At 34.0% G+C, this 20626-nt stretch overlaps 1 protein-coding gene and 1 long non-coding RNA gene across 4 annotated transcripts; one reads left to right on the top strand and one right to left on the bottom strand.

Annotated features, from left to right (window-relative positions):
* Window positions 1–469: 469 nt before the first annotated feature.
* LOC109021786 (vesicle-fusing ATPase) lies at window positions 470–12481 on the bottom strand. 2 transcript variants are annotated; one of them, XM_019004505.2, is made up of 22 exons: window positions 12198–12481; window positions 11549–11644; window positions 11389–11470; window positions 11254–11304; window positions 9203–9373; window positions 8456–8610; window positions 8257–8365; window positions 7009–7108; window positions 6870–6925; window positions 5774–5839; window positions 5595–5677; window positions 5289–5422; window positions 4231–4441; window positions 3736–3867; window positions 3584–3644; window positions 3412–3471; window positions 3091–3149; window positions 2841–2928; window positions 2195–2317; window positions 1529–1594; window positions 824–1004; window positions 470–732 (listed from the first exon to the last, which is right to left on the bottom strand). In XM_019004505.2, the coding sequence occupies exons 1-21, from the start codon at window positions 12371–12373 to the stop codon at window positions 861–863; spliced, it is 2223 nt and encodes a 740-aa protein (XP_018860050.1). In that variant the 5' UTR covers window positions 12374–12481; the 3' UTR covers window positions 470–732; window positions 824–860. The 2 variants fall into 2 exon arrangements, with proteins under 2 accessions (XP_018860050.1, XP_018860049.1); XM_019004504.2 differs by having other exon boundaries at window positions 834–1004.
* A 1343-nt stretch (window positions 12482–13824) lies between these two features.
* LOC109021787 lies at window positions 13825–16482 on the top strand. 2 transcript variants are annotated; one of them, XR_002001134.2, is made up of 3 exons: window positions 13825–14171; window positions 14268–14362; window positions 15345–16482. It is a non-coding gene; the product is annotated as an uncharacterized LOC109021787 (long non-coding RNA). The 2 variants fall into 2 exon arrangements; XR_002001133.2 differs by having other exon boundaries at window positions 13840–14171; window positions 15341–16482.
* Window positions 16483–20626: the final 4144 nt, after the last annotated feature.

The raw sequence follows: 20626 nt of genomic DNA, 5'->3' as shown, positions 1-20626 counted from the left end.
GGTACTCTCACTTGCCAAACATAGACGACTGACTCGTTCCAAATCAGTTGGGAGAAAATCTTCATCCCATTTTTTTGGGTAAAATATGAAAATGTGGAAAGCATACTCTCTCTCTCTCTCTCTCTCTCTCTCTCTCTATATATATATATATATATAACAGTAGCCCATCGTGGGCACCCTGATGCTACAATCTGCAGTTGTTTAGTAGCAATTTTATAATAACCAATGCAGGAGTTTTGCATAAATAAGGGACATGAAAAGATTAGAATCTTTATTTGATCTATATTACTGATAGTATGGGGCACATGTTTGTTGTTTTGAAAATTTCACTGGTATTCGTTTATGAAAATATAAACTAACACTACTACATCATCCAAAATTGGTTTTAACGAGTCATATAGCAGCGGGCACAGCAAAAATTAAAAAAAAAAAAAAAAGACCTCAGTAATTAAATAAAAAAATAAAAATCTTTGAACAACAAGGAATATCCATGAAATAAACAATCGTTCCCCAAATCAGCTCGGTTCTCCATTCCCATACATTCGAAAAGCTTTACAATCATCACAAAGTAATGAAAGGGCAAGAATCCATTTCAGAATACAGGTATTCTCGAGCTACAGCCCCACACCCAACATATGAAGTAAGCACCTATTTCAGAATCTGACACTAGAGAAAATTGATGGGAGAGACCTAGTATGATGACATGGCAGGCCACTCCAAACTCTAAAGGGACTGGTAGTCAAACGTGGGAGAGGAAAGAAATAAGTAGATAAAATAAAAAAAATAAAAAAAGAAAATCCAGTAAACAAGAGGGACGACTTACTGATTTGTACCTTAAAAGGAGCTAACAGTTGTAGAAACTAGTATCGGACAATATCCTGAAGGCAATCATAGAAGTGAGAGATCTTAATCTTCTCTCTACCAGAGAATATTGCCTCTGAAGATCCACCAAGCTCGCCCTGTGCTGCCATCTCAATCAACATATAGAGCTTCTTGATAGGCATCTATGAAGAGACATTGAACACAAAAGGAGCAAGAAGTGAGTATAAAAAACAATCAAGCTCCTTCACCTTTTCCCTACTATCATTCAGTAATGCATCGTGCATAAGAAAATGAAGTTGACAATATCCGAGCTTCAGAATTTCCACTGTTCATTTATTGTGATTAAATCGTGACTCAAACAAGTAAAATTCAGGTCACAAGCACAAGCACTAATGAACATGCTAGGCATATTACTGCAAGGGTAAAATTCAAATGAGCTTCCAGAAGGCAGAAAGGACCAGAAATGAAAACCATTCAACACCCAAGAAAAGAAAAAGATGGCTTAAGGAAAAAAAAAATAGAAACTTTTTCACCTTATGAACGTATTATTATTCCCAGGAAACTGTATATTGAACTGGTTTAATTAATTGGCCTAAGGCCTGTTAGATTTTCTTTAACTTCCTTGATAGGTAAAGGCTATGCTCTTTTTTTTTTCCTTCAAAAATTAAAACATAAATGACAAAGGCTGATCAAGATATATGCATACATCATTCAGCGCCTCTGCAGCTGCATCAATGTCTTCACCAGCAAAAACATTCAGCTGTTCTAGCACCTGAGATGAGAGCAAGGGTAGATTAAAATGTATCCAACTTTGAGCTATTGCCAGTGTAATTTAAATTTCCTTTTAGAGTTCGCAATAATATGGAATGACCTTGCAGCCAAAATATTAATCCGATTCCAGACAAACTACCAAGCAACGAAAAAGTTCAAATAAAGGTGATAATAATGACAATAATACGATGATAATGCTTAAAAACAGTGACATCCAAAGACCAAGTGATCAATCCAAACACATGTTAGCAGAGAAAGTGTTGAAATTTCCCCTTGACTCCTAACACACCTCCCTGGCGTTGCAAAGTATGAATAAATTCTTCCAACCTTCTACTTGAGAAGAATTTCAATAAATTCTTCCAAACTTCCACACCAATCCATCCCCAAAATCAAAATTAGTAAGTGTACCAAGAACCAGACAAAAACCAGTATTTCACATTGATATAGATCAGGTCTTCATCACTGTGACAACTTCCTTTATAATACTCTCACTTCATTTAATTTACTAGCATTGATGGAAAATTGATGCAATCCAACAAAATAAGAATACCAAAAACACTAATTTATCTGAGACAGGAACAGATTAGAAACAAATAATCACCTTCTTAGCATCATCTGTCTTCAATATAGGAACATGGTAAGTGATAGAGAAAGCATCACAAATACCAACTGAATCTAAGAAGCCCACTTCACTCGTCGTCCCTATAACCAGAAGTTTTTTCCCCTGACAGCAAAAGTTCCCAAAATGAACTAATAATGAGCAAGATCAGAATATCACTTATTTTTTTAAAGAGAAGAATATCAATTATGAAAGATACAAGCGATAATGTTCAAGTTTTAGAGCATTCTGCCATTTTTGTTACATATGAGAAAGTAGTATATGTTGAACCATCTCAAGACGTACTTTGAGTATACACCTTTTTTTAAGAATATATACACAAATATGTGTGTGTGTGTGTGTGTAACATGTATATATACATGTACTGCTAGGTTGTTTCTGAATTTAACATTCTTGATATATTTAGCTTGACCATGCTTGAAGAAAAGTTCTGGCTCCACTACTTGCAAAGGTTAAAAAAAAAAGATGCACCTCTTACAGTTATACAATTTGGATAAATGGTTATTCTTCAAGAAATTCCCTGCTGCTAATCTAATAGGGGACAATTTTTTTTTTTTTAGATATGTCAATAGGGGACAAATTTATAACACCAGTTTCTATGCAATACAGACAAAGGACAGAGAGAAACCTTTGGAGGAAGTCGCTTGAGAAGGACCAATAATGTCTGAGAAATAATGTTCGAAAAACGAGGCCCAATGGCAACATACTCCAGTAACCTGCATTAACAATTAAAGTGCAAATGATCCCAAGATACTTGTTCATTTAGAAATTAAAAAGAAGAAGAAGAAGAAGAAGAAGAAAAAAATTAGAGCGCTGGAGGAAGGGGTGTTCTAGAGAATATAATTTTAGACTAATTAGATCAAATCAGCAGGTCTTACCTTTCAATGTCATCAAGAATAATGATGCTCAGTGGTGACTTGTATGCATCCTCAAATACCTATTAAAGGATACGGCTATAAATGAGGCTTTGGAATTTGCTTCCAGTGATTCATGAAACCAAAACCTACATTGTTCCTAGTTATCAATATTCTATAATTCACGAGCCTGGAAGTATAACATAAACATATCTTGGAGAAAAACCAAGTCTCCAGTGTACATCCTTGACTAGTTCTTCCCAACAAAGCCAAAAACAAAACAAAAAAAAACAAAACAAAAAATTTGAGAAGAATTTAAATGGTTCCACTTTAATGTTGACAAACCTTGACAATCTGTGCACATTTAGTGCTTTCAAGAAGGCCAATCATTGCTTCTGCTGAGACCTACCAAGTATGAAATGCAAAAATTAAAAGTAGTTAACATATATGGACAGTACAAGAGGCTGGAATTTCACGAAGTAAAAACCCATGATCCAGTATAGGACAGGGAGCTTACTATCTTGACATATGGAAAATCACTGTCAATGCCAACAGTAGCTGCTAGTGCACTTTTACCGCTGTTAAAAGGGTAAGATTAAAAAATATTCAATTAAAAAATTCATTTTTTATCGGTTCAATTAACAAAGTCATTTAAAAGCCATGCAATACCTGCCACTTGGGCCTTCCAGAAGACAAGTAACGAGCGGACTTCCTTTACTCACTTTAACTTGCTCTACAAGCAGCATAGCTCTTTGATAAATGTGCTTATTTCGATCACCACAATCCACCATGCCATTAAGTCTGTAAATCATGTCAGTAAATAACATTTACTACCATCAGAAACAAAGTGCTGTGTGTCACCAGATTTTTTGCATAGCCAACTATATATTATGCCCATGTTTCTTACTTATTGGACATTAGTTATTTTCCAGTTAGGTATTCCTTCAGTATACTTTCTGTGTACTTGGGCTATGCCTTTGCTTATTTAATATACTTTTTGTGTAGTTGGGTTAAGCATTTGTTATGAATGTCAAGCAACATAAAGAACTTAGCTCAACATCATAGGGCTTCACTTTCAATGTTATCAGAATCTCAATGGGAAAACCCATCCCCTGCACAAAGAAGGGGATGTGAAAAGTTCTCTAATCTTTAGCTCTAAACTACCTGCACCGTTCAAGGTCGTCAGTAGAGGCTCCAAATGCAGGAATTATTTCATGGAGTGCATTCAGAAAATCATCCATAGTAACTTTAATACTCTCTTCATCCACTGGCTTAGTAAGATCATCTAGGCTTAGTTGTCTATTCAAAGCATAAGATACTGCACTTTTTACAACACCTTCGAGTTCGGCACCACTATAGTTTTTTGTACGAGCAGCTGCATACAAAAAATAAATGAATAAATAAAACTCATAAAACCCTTCAAATATACACCATTACAGCCCAAAGCATTTAATGAGTAAGGGTTCAAACAATGGCCACCAGTGTTTGTATAATGAACAAAGAAACAATCTAAGAACAGCAGATAAATTTAGAACACAGTAAACCACCCCAAAAAAAACAAAAAGAGAAAAGAAGAAAGAAAACATCACATGCTCAACTTTCACCACTTACCCATTGGTTGTAGCGTAGCAAGTCCTAATGGTTGTGGCATTCTGGGGTGAGGTACACAGGAGGGATTACATTCCATAGAGTTAGAAATCATTTGGTGCATTTCAAGCATTCTAATGCCATTTAACTGCATGGACTGTTTCATGAGTTTGAATATCCAAACCAGCCCAAGGAATTTTCAATATAATTAAAAGAGAAGTGCTATAGCCACAAAGAAATTCCACAAAAGTAAACCCACAAACTGACATATGACTTCATATGATATGTTAAATCTACTTTATAATAAAAATAATTTTACAATCTGACGTATCACATTAAATTATGTCAGTTTGTGAATTTACTTTTGTAGAATCTCTTTGTGGGTAAAACAATTCTCTAGTTAAAAACATTTAGCAAATGTAATTAGCAATTATCCATCTCCAGTGCTTAGTGGTTATTAGGTGTATTCTGTGTATACTTCCTGTGTTCTTGGGCTATGCCTTTTACCATCAATAAAATCTTACTTACTAAAAAAAATACAATTTGCAATAATAGAGTCTTCATTTAATGATCACTTAGGCCAAATAATAGATGAATGAGTAAATCTCAGAAGCATATGTCACTAATGCACATACCAAGCTCTTCAAGGTTCACATCAGGAGCAAGAAAAGAATTCTCTTTCATCTTGTTTGTGTGAATTTGAAGAATCTGTAAACGACCATTTTCATCGGGAAGACTTATCTCAATTTGAACCTCCAAGCGTCCTGGTCTATAAACCAAGAATACATAAATAAAATATATCTTCATAGAGTAATATTATTCTAGTTAAATGACTAGGAAATCTCAGTTTTCACAACATAAGACAGTACAAGGTTGCATGGACATTGTTAAATGACAAGGGAGAGAGAGAGAGAGAGAGAGAGAGAGAGAGAGAGAGAGACCTCAAAAGGGCTTCATCAAGCAAATCCTTTCTATTGGTCATTCCAATAAGCAAAACATTATTTAGAGACTCCACACCATCTATCTGAAACACAAGTAGTTTTCTAGTATTGAAATTTGCAAAGAAAAAAGTTGTATTGGTTTGCAATATTAAAAAAAGCAACAGAACCTCTTAACTAACCTTCGTAAGAAGCTGGTTTACAATACTGTCGTGAACTCCAGTACCATCTCTGGTTGATCCTCTTGACTGCATATAGCATGCGAAAATGCATTATGGTCTTTCCATTAGTGAAAAAACTAGCATTACATAACCAAACAACATTATGGTGCATTCAAATAAAAGATTTTTTTGAAAAAATCTGGAAGTTCTGAAAACTTTTGCCAATGGGTTTTTTGGAGTTTTGTGAAAGTGGTGGGATGCATTAAAAATGTGTTTGGATTGAGAGAGTTTTTGAGAGATGGTTTTATTGGGGTTTGAAAAAGTTGCAGGGTCCAATGAAAATATATTTTGGGAAGAACATTTTTGTGAGAATTGTGAAATTTGTTTTGGATTTTGTTTGTTGCGGAATCAAGGTAAAACCTTTAAGAGGAAAATTATTTTTGAGATTGTTTTTGTATTAAGATGTTTGGATTGAGAGTGAATAGTTTTTGAAAAGTTCTCCAAAATTTCTAGTTCACATAAATACCCTAAGTCCAGCAGTGAGCATTGTTTCTTTGACAGATTAAACCATGCAGGTCTCAGATGGAAGCCTAACCATCTTGGTGTTGTCATGCGTGTTTGTGTTGAAGCTTTCAAAATCAAACTCACAATAGCATTTTTCTTTAGAGGTCAAGAAATGAACTAGGATCCAACTTGCTGTATGTGTAATACACACAAACACCCATACATTTTTTTGATAAGTCACAAAAACCCATACATATACAAACACAAACATATCCAAGCAATCCGCCAGATTACGTCCAAATGCCAGAGTCTTTGCCCAATTCTTGAAATGGTCATTATGTCGATTGCCAACATAAAAAGATATAATAATATATAGTAGCTCTAACCATACATGGAGCAGTAAGTGTGTTTATTAAATTTCCAAGACAACGATATTCCAGGAATTAGAGAACAATAGATTCATTCAAAAGGAATGCTAATTGTATGTATATCACACAAGTAGGAGAACAACCAATGTGAAAGTACTGCCAATTATACATAGTCGTCAAAAGTAAAAAAATGCTCCCATCAATATACTGCAATTAACAAGGTTAACATAGAGTTAGGGTATTACCTTACAAATAGCATCGATTTCGTCAAAAATTATGACATGCAGCTCACTTTGGTCCCCTGAAAAGGAAAAGAACATATTGGCATCATTGATCATCAACAGACTAACCTAGAAATAAGCCTGGTCAGTACTTCTCTGTTACCATGAGTTCTTTGGTCGTTTTCTGCATCAGCAAAAAGATCCCTAACATTCTTTTCAGTTTCACCAACGAATTTGCTTAGAACTTCAGGGCCATTAACAATCTATCAAAATTCACCAAAACGAGGGGAAAATAAAACACTTGATCCGTCAATTGCAAGCATAGATTTTCACGATCTTAGTGCAAACACTGATAATTAATTTCTATTATAGATATCATTTAGGCATGTTTAATTAGCTTCGTAACCCAAAAGCAATGTCTAGCATCGAAATAAAACATGAATCAGTATTGATATTGATATTTAAATCATGATGTTAGTAAATTCTCACATGCAACTTGAGCAAATAAAAGTGGTAATGGCTTTGGAATTTAAGCCATAAAATAATCGGAAGTGCATGTGGTGGACATGCAGTGTTGCATGTTGGAATGAAACAAAACAGTGATAATACTGCCTGTCTTCTCATATCAGACAAGTGATAAACAAAATGATGGGCAGCACATACAATAAGCTTCAGTGCCAACTGATGCCAACCATTTATCAAAAAAACAAACTAACAAATGAAGTTCAATAGGACAACCCTTCATGCTACAATCTAACAAACAACTATAAAATCTGTGTAAGAAAATTGTTGAAAATGACAATAAGGATGTGCAATTCTGTTGCCCACAGAAAAGTAAAAATGACAAAGCCTAATCTACTGAAAATGATAAGGCTAATTTTACAATTTCATTTTTTTTTTATCGATGACGTCTACAAATACTATTAATCAGTTACTATTATGGTTATAAGTAATATTTTGTTTCCATAGATCCATATACTAGAACATTCTGTCTCTAGATCTCCCTATCATTTTAGAAATGATATAAAAAATAAAAAAATCAAAATAAAACTCGCATCTCTAGATGGTAAATGATAGGAAGGTGTTTAGCCTCAAACAACCATACACTTTTACTTTTTGTGAATACAAATATATGTATATATATATGTTTTTTATATAAGTAAGATTAATTCAACTGAAACATATGTATATATGTATGTATGTATGTATGTATGTATGTATGTATGTATGTATAATAAACAAGGAAAATGCTTAGTACACCAATAAAGTGTACCGATCAGTGTTTTTTTAAAGCATTTGTATGTGTTTATTTTTTAGTATTTTTTTTTTTTAAATACACAATTGATTTAAAAAACAAACACTGATCAGTACACCTTTCGGTACTGATCATCGATGCCTGTAGTCTTCAAACCTTTGGTTCTCTCCCATTCAACATTGTTCCGATTTGACGAGCCATAAGTGTTTTGCCAGTACCAGGAGGCCCATAAAGCAGCATGCCCTTCACGTGCTTAATCCCCAATCTGGAAGATTATGAGATTTTCAAATAATGGCACCTTATATAAATAAAAAACAGACAGGACTTAAAATAAATGAAAAACCAATAATATTACTTAGTTGTCACATGGGGAGGGAAAACGCGAGAAGCAAAGGCTCTTCGAAATATATCTGCAAACTCTGCACTTAGACCACCTATACCAAGTGATTGAAGATTAAATTCCTTTTGCCTGAAAATGTTGCTACTGGCAGCTTCACGCTGATTGACAATCTGAAAATCAAAATATGAGGCAATAGGTTCAATCTTTGACATTAAACAGAACAAATGATAATTACGATTGGCAAGTGTGATTGAAAATGTCCATTATAATGGTTATTATGTTAGATAGGTTCCAGTTCAGCCGAGGACCAAGCACCAAGAACAATCAAGAAAAGATGCTGCTGAAAGAGATGTTTTGATCTATTTCTCAAGGAAGCGCCTCTTTCTAGCATCCGTAGAGAGTAATAGAAATGTCAGTTATATAAGCCACCAATCTAGGATGGCAATGACTAGTTTTTCATGTAAAGACATAAATCATGGAAGATTTTGCTATGACAATCACAGAAAATAACCCAAGTTAGTTTTATCAAAGACATTTGTATACAGATATGTTCTTCACATCATATTTAACTTTGGGATGGCTAAATATTACAAGTTCAATATAACTAAACCAATAAGCTAAAAAAAAGTTGACAAGCACAGTATTTATAAGGACAACTTCACAATAAGACAGAAATTTTTGTTTTGATAAGTAAAAATTTATTAATATCAATAAGTGTAGCCGAGTACACTGGATGTATACACAATAAGACAGAAATTTAACCTTTATTCCACTCGCATTTGATGTTTCAAAGACAAAGTGTGTATCACTTGCAATCATCCCTCTTTCAAGAGAATTAGAGTTTTGTTGTCCCCCTACAGCAGCTTGATTGACAGTGAAAATGTAATTATTGCCATGATACTCAAATGTTACTCTTTGCCCTGTTGTCATAACCTACAAATCAGAACACCAATATAAATATAAGTCTCAATGCCTCTTGATAAGGAAAAAGAGAGAGGGTGTTAGAGAGGGAGAAGGAAGAATAACAGAATAATTACTTTTCCCTTTATCCCCCCCCCCCACCCCCTCCCGCTACTTACTTTTTGTGGCATATTTAATCTTTTAATAGCAGACATTTAGCCAGGATACATCATCAAATAAAAAGTCCCATTTAAAACTTCCTAGTCTTTTCCCTCTTTATTTTCATGCACACTCAAAACACCAAAAATCCAACATTCACCTTGTTATAAAGTACCACATCAATTTGGATAAGAAAGACTTGGACTTAAACATGACCGTGTAATGTAGACAGTAAACCCCAAGCGGTTGGCCCAAGTTGTGAAGGTCTTGGCCTTGGGGGTATCACTCCCTTTAAGGTCCAAGGTTCAACACCTCATGGGTGCAAACAATTCTTTGGGGCCACACTCCCTGGTAAAGAGCCAGCGATTTAACCAATTCCGTGTAGGGAAACTTCCGAGGGTGTAGTGCACGGGACCGGGGTTTCTCTGCAAGGGTGGGTCCGAAGGGCCCTACCTAGGAGAGGTTTCCCGACATTAAAAAAAAAAAATGTAAGACAATAATCTATTCAAATATTCCTTGTGTTTGTTGCATGTACGGCCAGAACATAGAACTTCGAAGTAATAACCCAACAAATCTATTAACTTAAATATATCTTTTTTTACTAATCTTAGTCAACCGCTATGGCTTTCTAAAACCATTATGTTAACTATGACCATATTAATCCATTTTCTCTTCAGTTTTTCCCCTAATCCTTGTAGCTTCTTCAACTTCAGCCAAAAAATCCTCATTACTAACACAATTGGTGGTCTTCATTGCACATGATTGAACCATCCTTAGTAGTTCTCATTCTTCCACAAAGGATGGAAATTGGAACCCCCAACTTCTCTCCAATTAATGTCTATATTATTCAATCTTTTCCAATATTACTTTCCAATTTCCACCCATCACAACATAATCGTTTCAGTTAGTTACATGAGGCCATATTGTTTCCTTTACTTTATAGTAAAGCCACTGAATTTTATTGAAGAGCCCTAGCGGTGCAAGCCAAGTGCACTAGGAGTATACATCGGAGAACAAAGAAGGAGATTGGGAACAAGAATTCAAGAAATCAATAAAAGCAGAAAAACTGACGTTGTGTTCATTCCAAATACTCCACATTAAGCACAACGGAACCATCCTCCATATATCTATAGTTCTACACTCAAGTTGTCTCTTACCTCCCCAAACCACCATTAACTCCACCACCCATTGAGGCATCACCCCTTCAATCCCAAGAAGTTGGAAGATCAACACCCACAAGGCCCTGACTGCTTCACAATGAAGCAACAAATGGTCGGTAATTTTCTCACTCTTCTAGCACATCACCATTATGTGCCTCCTCCACATAAAGCATTATGCATGTTGCTCCTGCCCCTGGACTATCCATTGTTCTTGTAAAAAAATATGACATCTCCTTTTTCTGATAAGTAAAAAATACGACATCTCCAAAAAGCCATTGATTAAAATCAAATTAAATGTGATTTATTAGCATTTGGTGACCACATGACAGCATCAGAGTGCAAATTTTGATAGTAGATGAGATACCCAAGTTCCTAAAAGTTCTATTGAAATCAATTTTTTTTTTAATTGGTAAACAAAATTTTTATTGATCAAAAGAGTAGGCAAAAGACCACGTATACGGGACATATACAAGAGCAATGCTGCTAGTTTAGTGATACAGTTCTATTGAAATCAAATTATCAATCAATCACAGCTAATGCACAAACAATTAAATATTACCAAACATATGGAATGTCAAAAATGCACAAATATACCTGGTCGATAAACCTGTTTCTTAGTTGGTTACTGAGGAGAACAGCATCAATCTAAAAGAGAGAGAAAATAAAACATTTCAAACACAAAATCCTCCGTGAAGCTAAAAGAAACAAAAGTTCGACAGTCTATATAACCTGTTCATTTTTAGTTCCCTTTTTCACAAACTCCAACTCAAGTGTCAGCAATGCCAGATCGAAACCATCAGGTGGGATAAACCTAAAACAATTCCCATTAATAATTAGAAACAAGGAAAAAAATGCACGACAAGAAGAATATATATTGGTATTGAATAACCTGCTAACAGATATCGTATCGCCAGCAGAAACTTTAGCATGCCGACGCTGAATCGAATTTAGGGCAATATGACCATTGCGTATGCTTTCGTGACCGGTATATCGTAGTTAAGGCCACCAAAAAAAACAAGAAACTCTTCCCAGATCCAATTGATGGTCGCTCTAAATTTCAATCTCATAATAAAGTTTTTAAGAAAATGCTCAATCAACATTTTGAATCAGCTCCAAGCACTGTATCAAAAGCAAATTCCAACACTTCTACTGATTTTTTTAAATAAAGGTAATTTTATTAAAGAGCGAAAGGGAGTGTACAGAAGATACACCTATGTAGAATTAATTTTCTAATAAGAATGGGAGTAATAGTATGGAAATTTAGAATATACAATTTGAGATTTATTAATACAATCTGCAATCAACAATGCAAATTGTATCATAATTTAAGACCGTTACAAAAACTTTGATGACCAGAAACACAAAGGTGGAAGCACTGAAGAAAATAAAAAAACATTAATAATGATAATTGAATATTAAAAAAACTATAAATTTCCCAAACTATCTAGGCTCTCCGATCACATCTAAGCAGTAAGAAAACAGACAAGAGTTTCATAACTGGAATCCATATGTTTAAAGTAATTGACGTAGAAGGATATGCAACGGAGAGAACGAATAAATCTCCAACGGAAGCGAGGTAGAGCTTCTTGCCAGGGACGGCGAAGCCGTGAAGATCGGAGTGGGAGCAGTAGGCGAGGTTAGTGAATGCGAGGTCCGGAGCAGGAGTGCTGGTCACGATCATGTTCGCCGAAGAAGAAGACGAAGCGAACCGCATTTTCTGATCGGGTCTGGCAGAGATCGGCTCGTTGGTCGTTGCTTTGTCGTTAAGGAGAAATGGAGGAAAAGAAAAGGGAGTGCGTGAAGGAACTTCGAATTTGTCATCCAGGTGTGGCACAGAAATAGAAAGGAGGACGAGTGATGGTACAAGGTCCAAACAGAAAGCCCATATAAAATGGTCTGAGGCCTAGAACTTAGTATTGGGCTTTAGTTTTAGCCCGTATCAGAGATCTTGCAGCCAAAACCCACGCGAACAGGCGGTTCCTCCACGTTATGTCTGCCACTGACGGCTAGGGATGTAAATTTTAACAGGAAAATCGGATTGAACTGGTTCAAATAGGTGAAATCGGTTTTTAAAATGTAAAAATCGGTTAGAATTGGACTGGATCTAGTTATATGATTTTTAGTACCGGACTAGTTAATTATAATATAAATTTAAATTAATTTTTTTAATATTATATATTATATTTTTTATATTATATAATATATACAGTAATATAAATTATAATTATATATAATAATATATATTATAATTATATATAAAATATTATATAATTATCACTATGACCATATATTATTATATAGTATTAATATTACTATTAGTATAGTATATAGTATTAGTAGGCAAGTTTAAGGAATAAGATGAAAATTTTGTGTTTTGTTTGAGAGTTTAAAATATTATGTTTTAATATTATTATTGTTTTGAGATTTGAAAAAGGTGAATTGAGATTTGAAAAAATTGAATTGTTTATTATATTTTGTATAAAAATTTGAAAAAAGTGTAATGATGAGATGAGATAAGATAAAAATTTTGTATCTCATCCCACCTACCAAACATGGCCTTAAAAGTTATAGCATAATATATGTATAATAGTATAATTAATTTAATATGTTAATATTAACATTACTATTAGTATATAGTATTAGTAATAATTTAGTATCAAAGTATTATTATATAATATATAATATATATTCCATAATGTATAATATATAGTATTAGTACATTGATATACTTTAAGTTAGTAACAAATTCGCAATTAACATCACAAATAATTTTTTTTTATTACAAATTTTTTGTATAACATTTTATTTTATAGCAGTTTTTTTATATCAGATTTTTTTTACATAACAGATTTTTTTATAAAGCAGATTTTTTATAGCATAATTTTTTTTACATAGCAGTTTTTTTATAAAGTAGATTTTTGTAAATAGTAACAAATTTGTAATAAAATAGATTTTTTTAAAGCAGTTTTTCTTTTTTAACTGATTTTTTATGATAAATTTGTAAATTATTTAAATCTAAAAATCGGACTGAATCGAAAATCAGATCGAAAACTGTTAAGATAGAAATCTATGTTTAAGAGGATAACTTGTCCATAATTGATTTTAAAAAATATAAAATCAGTATATACGATGCTAAATTTTGTCTAAAATTAAACCGAACCGATTACACTCTAGCCGCCACGCTTCGATTCTCGTCTCCTCAAAACACCACTCTCCCTTCCCTCCACCACAAACCCCTCGCCTCCAAATACGCCTACGATTTCAACACTCTTGGACCCACTTGGTGCTCCCACCACTGGCCCCACCCTCGGCATTTCTCTTCCAACAGAGAAGAAGACTGGAGAAGACACTGAAGATACGGCAACGAAGAAGTAGGCGAGAGTACCGAGGATGATATCGCTGGGAGAGCTTCCGCATTAAATTTGAAGACAGAGTTCGCGGCGGAGGAGAGAGAAGCGGAGTCGAAGGCGATGGTTTACAAAGTAGTGCGCCCGCTTGAACGATCCAATCGGGTGGGTTTTCAAGCTCTACTAGCCGGTTTTCGTCGTCGTCCTTATTATTATTTGGGTCTTATATTTGACTGGATGTTTATGGCGTACTGAATGTAGGGTAATATTTGCAGATTGGATCGCAGCAGTCCCAGCTGAGCAATGGCAATAGCATTTTCCCCGAGAGATAGAAGTTCTGCGAGTTGAATTACAAGGTGGGTTGCTCTTGTATTTGCTTCGTCACGTATGATAATGTGTTCGTACTAATGCATTCTTGATACGCTTTGGGAATGAATGGTTAGGTGTGTCATTTTCTTTTTGGCGTGCTCTTTGGTTACATATGATTGAGCATGCACCTGGGTTTGGCACAATAGGATATCATACGGCTTGATCCATCTTTGTGTGATCCCACTCACATTAACAATTCGATTCTTGCTTGTAATCTTGTCTTCACGAGCAATAATGTGGCATAAATTTTTCTTTTCGATGTGCTTGAATTAAAAGAACTGCTGTCTCCCGAGATTATGGCTCTTTCATGGTATTTAAAAGATATACGGGTGAGAATTGGTCCTGATTTTGTTCGAAAATGTCCTGTCGGTTCATTTTTTTTGGTCCATCGAGTATTTCATTATGTTATAATTTTCGAAAGCAGATATATATATATATATATATATATATATATAAAATATAGGTGACTTAAAGCAGATAGTATTGCTAAAAGAAGAGCACTTCCATGAACTATGCCATACTTGTTTATGTGTCTTTTGCCATGGGAGGATATCGCTCATCCGTGAATAGCTTTTATCTTCTCATCAAGAACTTACTTTTCTCACAACAAAGAAAGGGGCGAGAAAATTATACTAAAGAGAGGAAACCAATTTTATTTTCAAGTCAAAATAGATATAGCAAGTCAGCTTTTATATAAACTCATGATGATTTTCCTTGTACTACATACATTCCCGCTATAGTGAATATTCTTTGTGATATCTTTTCCATGCATGCATATGCCATTGTAGGCATTTTTTGGGAGGTGATATGGATTATGGAAATGACATTAATTTGGGACTCCCTTGATTTGAACCGCTGTGGTCTTCCGTAGCTTACTGGCAAGTTATCTAGTTTACTTTCCCTACAAAAATCCAAACACCTATTACTTTCAATTAACTGATTAATTTATTGATGTTTCCGTGTAGCCAGACCATTATTGCAGGCCATTGTACCAGATGCAGCTGTTGATGCAGTCTTTGAAGAGCACGTGAGTGTGAAACTAATCTCTGTCTCTGTCTCTGTCTCTCTCTCTCTCACACACACACCGTGAAAGTCATGTCATGGCTTCTCTTATTTTTACTGGGTTACTCTTTCTCTCGGGCACTAGATGCAAAGGTAGTTATATTAATAAAGAAAGAAAAGAGAGAAGTAAGAATTGTCATCGCACTAAAGGTTAACTGATATTCAAGGAATTGAGAAACCCGAAAAAGATAGTCACTGGGAAGCCTTTAAAGGATGCTGAGAAGAAGCTGGAAAAAGTTGCAATTGCTGCTTTAAGAGGGATTTTCCCAAGGCTATAATACATTGACAATAATGGCTGTCCTGCTTAAAGCCTTAAACTCCTGGGTTTTGACTTTTTGATGCCTCATGATGAGCATTCTCCCATTCCTAATTTGGACCATATACATCTTGGATGTCAAGTCAAGCAGGTAATCAACTACCAACCAATTAGGCAAATCATGTTGGGCCGTTTACATTTTGTTCTCCTTTGTATTATTGTAGTTGGTAGTTCAAATCATTAAACCTTCCGGGGATTTTTTCCCAAATAGAGAGATGAATTCAAGATCTAAGAGAACTAAATTTGCTCCTAGCTAGATTCTGCCGAGAGCTAGGAGTCAAAAGCATATATGTAGTGGCAAAATTGTGTAAGAAATCTTCCCAAATCTTTCTAAAGTGGCACTTGTTTGGTTCTTGTACCATTGCATAATGATCATAGCTGTACCTTGCAATTGATTCATTGCTTTTACTTCTTCTAAAGTCAAAACTCGTGAGCTCGATCGAGGGTGCACCGGCCTCCTGTCTTATATCCGAGTCAAACCATAATCGATTCTCTAGAGAAGTGGTTCTTGGATGGCAGAGATATGAGCAAATAGCATTATTTACTGTGTCGCGTCTATACGTGTCCATTGACTCTTAACTCTATGTCGTTGAAAGTGCTTGAAACTGCATAATTAGCTAATCAACCGATTAGATCCGTATGTTTGCTTGGTGGATAATTATTATGCAAATGCCCGTCTTTCTGATGCCTTTTATTTTGTTTTACCTCGAAAGAAATAATTACGTGTGAGTTGACAATATTGCTCTAAGTTGTGTTTGGATGTTAAAGTGAGTTGAGTTGAGTTGAGTTGAGATGATAAAATATTATTAGAATATTATTTTTTAATATTATTATTATTGTGAGATTTGAAAAAGTTGAATTGTTTATTATATTTTGTATTGGGATTTGAAAAAGTTGTAATGATGAGTTGAGATGAGTTTAGGATCCAAACAATATACTATATATTTCATGTATATTTCACTCTGTGAAGTTGATGATAATTAATTGTTGAATTTTTTCGAGTTACATCTAAAGATTATGGATGATGTCTATTGATGTTGAAAAAATTGCACAACAGGCCAGAAGGAGAGAAAGAGTCATTCTCGATCCACTGGTCGACTTGAGCCTTGATCGGTGTTCTTTGAAACTCTCGACAGTGTTCCATAGCGGATGTACGGCATCAATGTGTACAGCCATTTGGTGATTCGTTTAGTCAGGCTTAAAACCCACCACTTCCATAAGCTTGCAATATATGATTAGATTCACTTGCAAATTATATTACTTCTAATTCTCATTGTGAAGATAATTCAACTAATTCTTAAAAAGAAAATGTTACGTCCTTGGCTGATCCTTTTTATTTTGGGAAAGAAAAATTCAAGAATTAATAGACAATATCACTATAATATAATGAAAGTGTGATATATAGCATAATTCATTCTTCAATATACTAGGAAAAAAAAAACAAATGGAAGAGTATGGACAAATAACTTTGTTTGAAACAAAAAACAGATTTCTACACATGTTTCACGCTATACTAAAAATAAATTTTGTAAAATTAAAACAAGATAAAAGATAAATCCTATGGCTACGAATGAAGTTTTGGAACGTATGGATAAATATAAAAGTAATGTTATCCATCATTTTAATTTTTATCATCTTCTCATTATTTTATTATGTGGTATTAGATAATTAGAGATTATTTATTATATTTTACTCGTGAACCTATTATTTAATATTACATTATGAGATGATGAGGAGATGATAAGAAAATAGATAATGAATAGATTTTTTTTCAAATGATAATGGCAGGGCAGTCCATCCCCATCACTAATAACAGTAGAGGCAGTCTAGTCCACTCCAACCCCCTCCCAACTAAATGGACTTAAACAAATATATATATATAGCTGACTTGGTCAGGGTGAAACTTTATTTTCCCTATTTTAGATAGGAAATTAATATTTTCATTCATAGTTGGTTTCCTCCGCGTCATTACTATAATAGATTAAAACCATATTATAAGAAATGACGGTATAAAACAAATTATATACAGTGCAGAAATAAGATTATCTTTATACTGTTAGGCTCTTTTGTTGGCTAAGCCCCCCCAATGCTCATGAATTCTATGCATGCCAGGTGTGTTAAATCCTTTAAAACCCACTACCAAGTTTTAAGTATATGCTTGAAATAGTACTTGTTTCCTCTCTCTCTCTCTCTCTCTCTCTCAATGGGAAAGATTAGAGGGGGATGGTATTAATAATGCCTCATGGACAGCTGGGATTTATTTACAGGTCATATGGTGACCCCAACAATCCAACTTTATGGATCTTGCTTTTTTTCCCTCTGATGTTTGCAACAAATTCAATCCCTCCTTTGATCTTATGGGTGGTTGAAGGGCCTCTTGAGCATATAGTATTTGGAGAATATCCCTTTCCATGAAGCAAAGTGCTTCTAAGTGGACTCGCTTTCTTTCTTGGCCACCTATCCATTCCCCCTTTCTGCAACAAACTATATATCATGAAGACTGGGTATTTGCTATAGCACCTTCATCTGCATCCACTTTCATTTAATATATGATTATGCTAATGGAATTCTTTGCCACAATAGTCTCTCCATTACACCATATGACAATAATAATGTCGAAAACTGATTTTTATAAAAACACAGAAAAAAAAATAAAAATCAGTGGATTCTGATAAGCATGCTGCATGATCTATATATCTAAAATATTACAACTTCTTTGCTTCACTGTAATTTAACTAGAGATTACCTTTTCCTCTTTGTCTGATGGAACATGGTGGAGTTTCGATTGGACTTGTATTCCATTGTCTTTTCAACAAAGCATTAGGCGCCGGCCCTTCATGGGGGAGAGAAATTTTCTCATATATATACATATATATATATATATATATATATATATACACACACACGTGGTTGCTAGATCTTATATATATATATATATATATATATATATATAAAGAAAAAATATTCGTATCAGTCAGAAGCCGCCGCACACCTCACGGGTATATATTTTTTTTTCTTTTTTCACTCGTTGCGTTGAGTGTGTGGCGGCTTCCGGCTGATGCGCAGCAAACTTCATATATAAAAGTTGTTTTTAGGGTATTCTACGATTATTCACTGAAACAAGAGCATCGACTTTGTCTCAAGCGAAAAGAAAAATGGTAGATTGATTCGTTTGTTTTTACAATTTTTTTTAATTTATTTATTATAAATTTTTTAAATTTTTATATAAAATAAATGATTTAATTTTTTTAAATTTTTAAATAAAAGAAATTCTTCAATTACCATGAATTTGCGGATGGAGTACAAGAAAGACAGCTTTTGGACAACTATTCATTTGGGTCAAACTAGTTGTGCTGAAAACAGAAAAGCAATTGCTATTTTTTTTTTTTAAATCCAAAACAGAAAGAAATTCGATGAACCAAATTCTTCATGTTTGTTTAATTTTAATATATGGTGTGCATCTAATACTGGTAATTGGTTCCTACGGGCTTTATTATAGTATTTCATCACGGAACGAACAGCTACCTTTTAAGGAAAAAGCATTATAAAATAATGCATTTATAGAACTCCACCATATTTTTCTAAGTTTAATCCCTGTAACAAGCACTACATCAAATCCTTCTAGTGCTTTGTAGTGCGATTTTAATTATTTATTAATTAACGATTGTCAATGGTACCAACTTTTTATGCATTAAAAAAAAGATAATGCACTGCAGTACGTGGATTTCCTCTTCCTCTTTCTAATATTATTATTTTTTTTAATATTTTTTGCCCTTTCATTATAAACAAATTGGTGAAGAGAAAAAAATAAATAAATTAGTGTGATTAACAACTCCGAACTCATGCTTATATTCTCCATACATTATTGATTTTATTTCTCTCTCATTTTGTTGAAGAGAAAAAATATTCGTGACATGAAATGGGCAAGGCAAGAGGAGACGACTGCCACAGGTCATGATGAGGTGATTGAGAGAGAGAGTCTTCTCATGTTTCTCTCACCCATTCACTATGCAAAGATCGATGCATGCACATATTTCCTTTGAAAATCACATCTCATTGGCGCAGGAAGAAGATCAAAGAGGTCAGAGGATGAGAGAAGTGGTTTTAGAGAGTGCATGCAAGTTGACCTCCAAACGGTTTATCAAGAGAAATGTTATTTTAAACATATACACCACATATCATTTATTTAACGTAATTTGATTTATAAAATAAATTTTAAATATTTAAATATTATAAATCAAATCTTATAATTTAAATTATGTGAATAATATGTAGCATAGAGATCTTAGAATAACATTACTCGATTAACAATTTAGATCATGATCTTATTGTTAGACGACATGCATGATTTTATACAAAAACAAAATTCTTGTCATAATGAGTATATTCCTTTTTTTTTTTTCTTTCTTTTTAATGTAGTCATTGTGAGAAATACAACCACAGTCTCTAATAGCCTAAATGACTCAATACCTTGAAATCCAACTAAAGAATCACACGTATTGGAGATAAAATATCAAGAACAGCTAGAATAAAGCAGAAAATCAACAAGAAATAATAAAATAATAAAGAATAAGGAATACAAATAGAGATTACGTGGTTCGACCCTATGGCCTACATTCACGGCAGGAATAGCCTCAGAGATTATTTTTTATTGAGTAATATTCAAAAGCCAATGTATCCTATACAAGATCAAGCTAATACTGAGTCAAATACAAGCCACAATATAGCTTTCATTTTTCCCTCAGTAAACCCTAGCTTATCTCTCTATTCTGTACAGAGCTCTTGAAGACGGCAGAAAGAAATGTCCAAATGTAAAACCACACATAACCCTAACATGGCTAAAAGGCATATATATACATGCTCAACAAATTGC

The sequence above is a fragment of the Juglans regia genome, chromosome 3 (genome assembly GCF_001411555.2).
Source record: "Juglans regia cultivar Chandler chromosome 3, Walnut 2.0, whole genome shotgun sequence".
Taxonomy (NCBI): Eukaryota; Viridiplantae; Streptophyta; class Magnoliopsida; order Fagales; family Juglandaceae; genus Juglans; species Juglans regia.
Note: the sequence above shows the minus strand (reverse complement) of the source record. Positions and strands in the feature narration are given on the sequence as shown.

Bases quoted from the DNA above. Each gene is read 5' to 3' on its own strand.
- LOC109021786 (XM_019004505.2), bottom strand. From the start codon at position 12,373: ATGCGGTTCGCTTCGTCTTCTTCTTCGGCGAACATGATCGTGACCAGC. The intron at 8,611-9,202 runs GTTAAATTTCTG...TTTGATTTTCAG, and splicing joins CAAATGCGAGTGGAATAAAG to ATTGTCAATCAGCGTGAAGC. The intron at 3,472-3,583 runs GTAAGCTCCCTG...CATACTTGGTAG, and splicing joins ATTTTCCATATGTCAAGATA to GTCTCAGCAGAAGCAATGAT.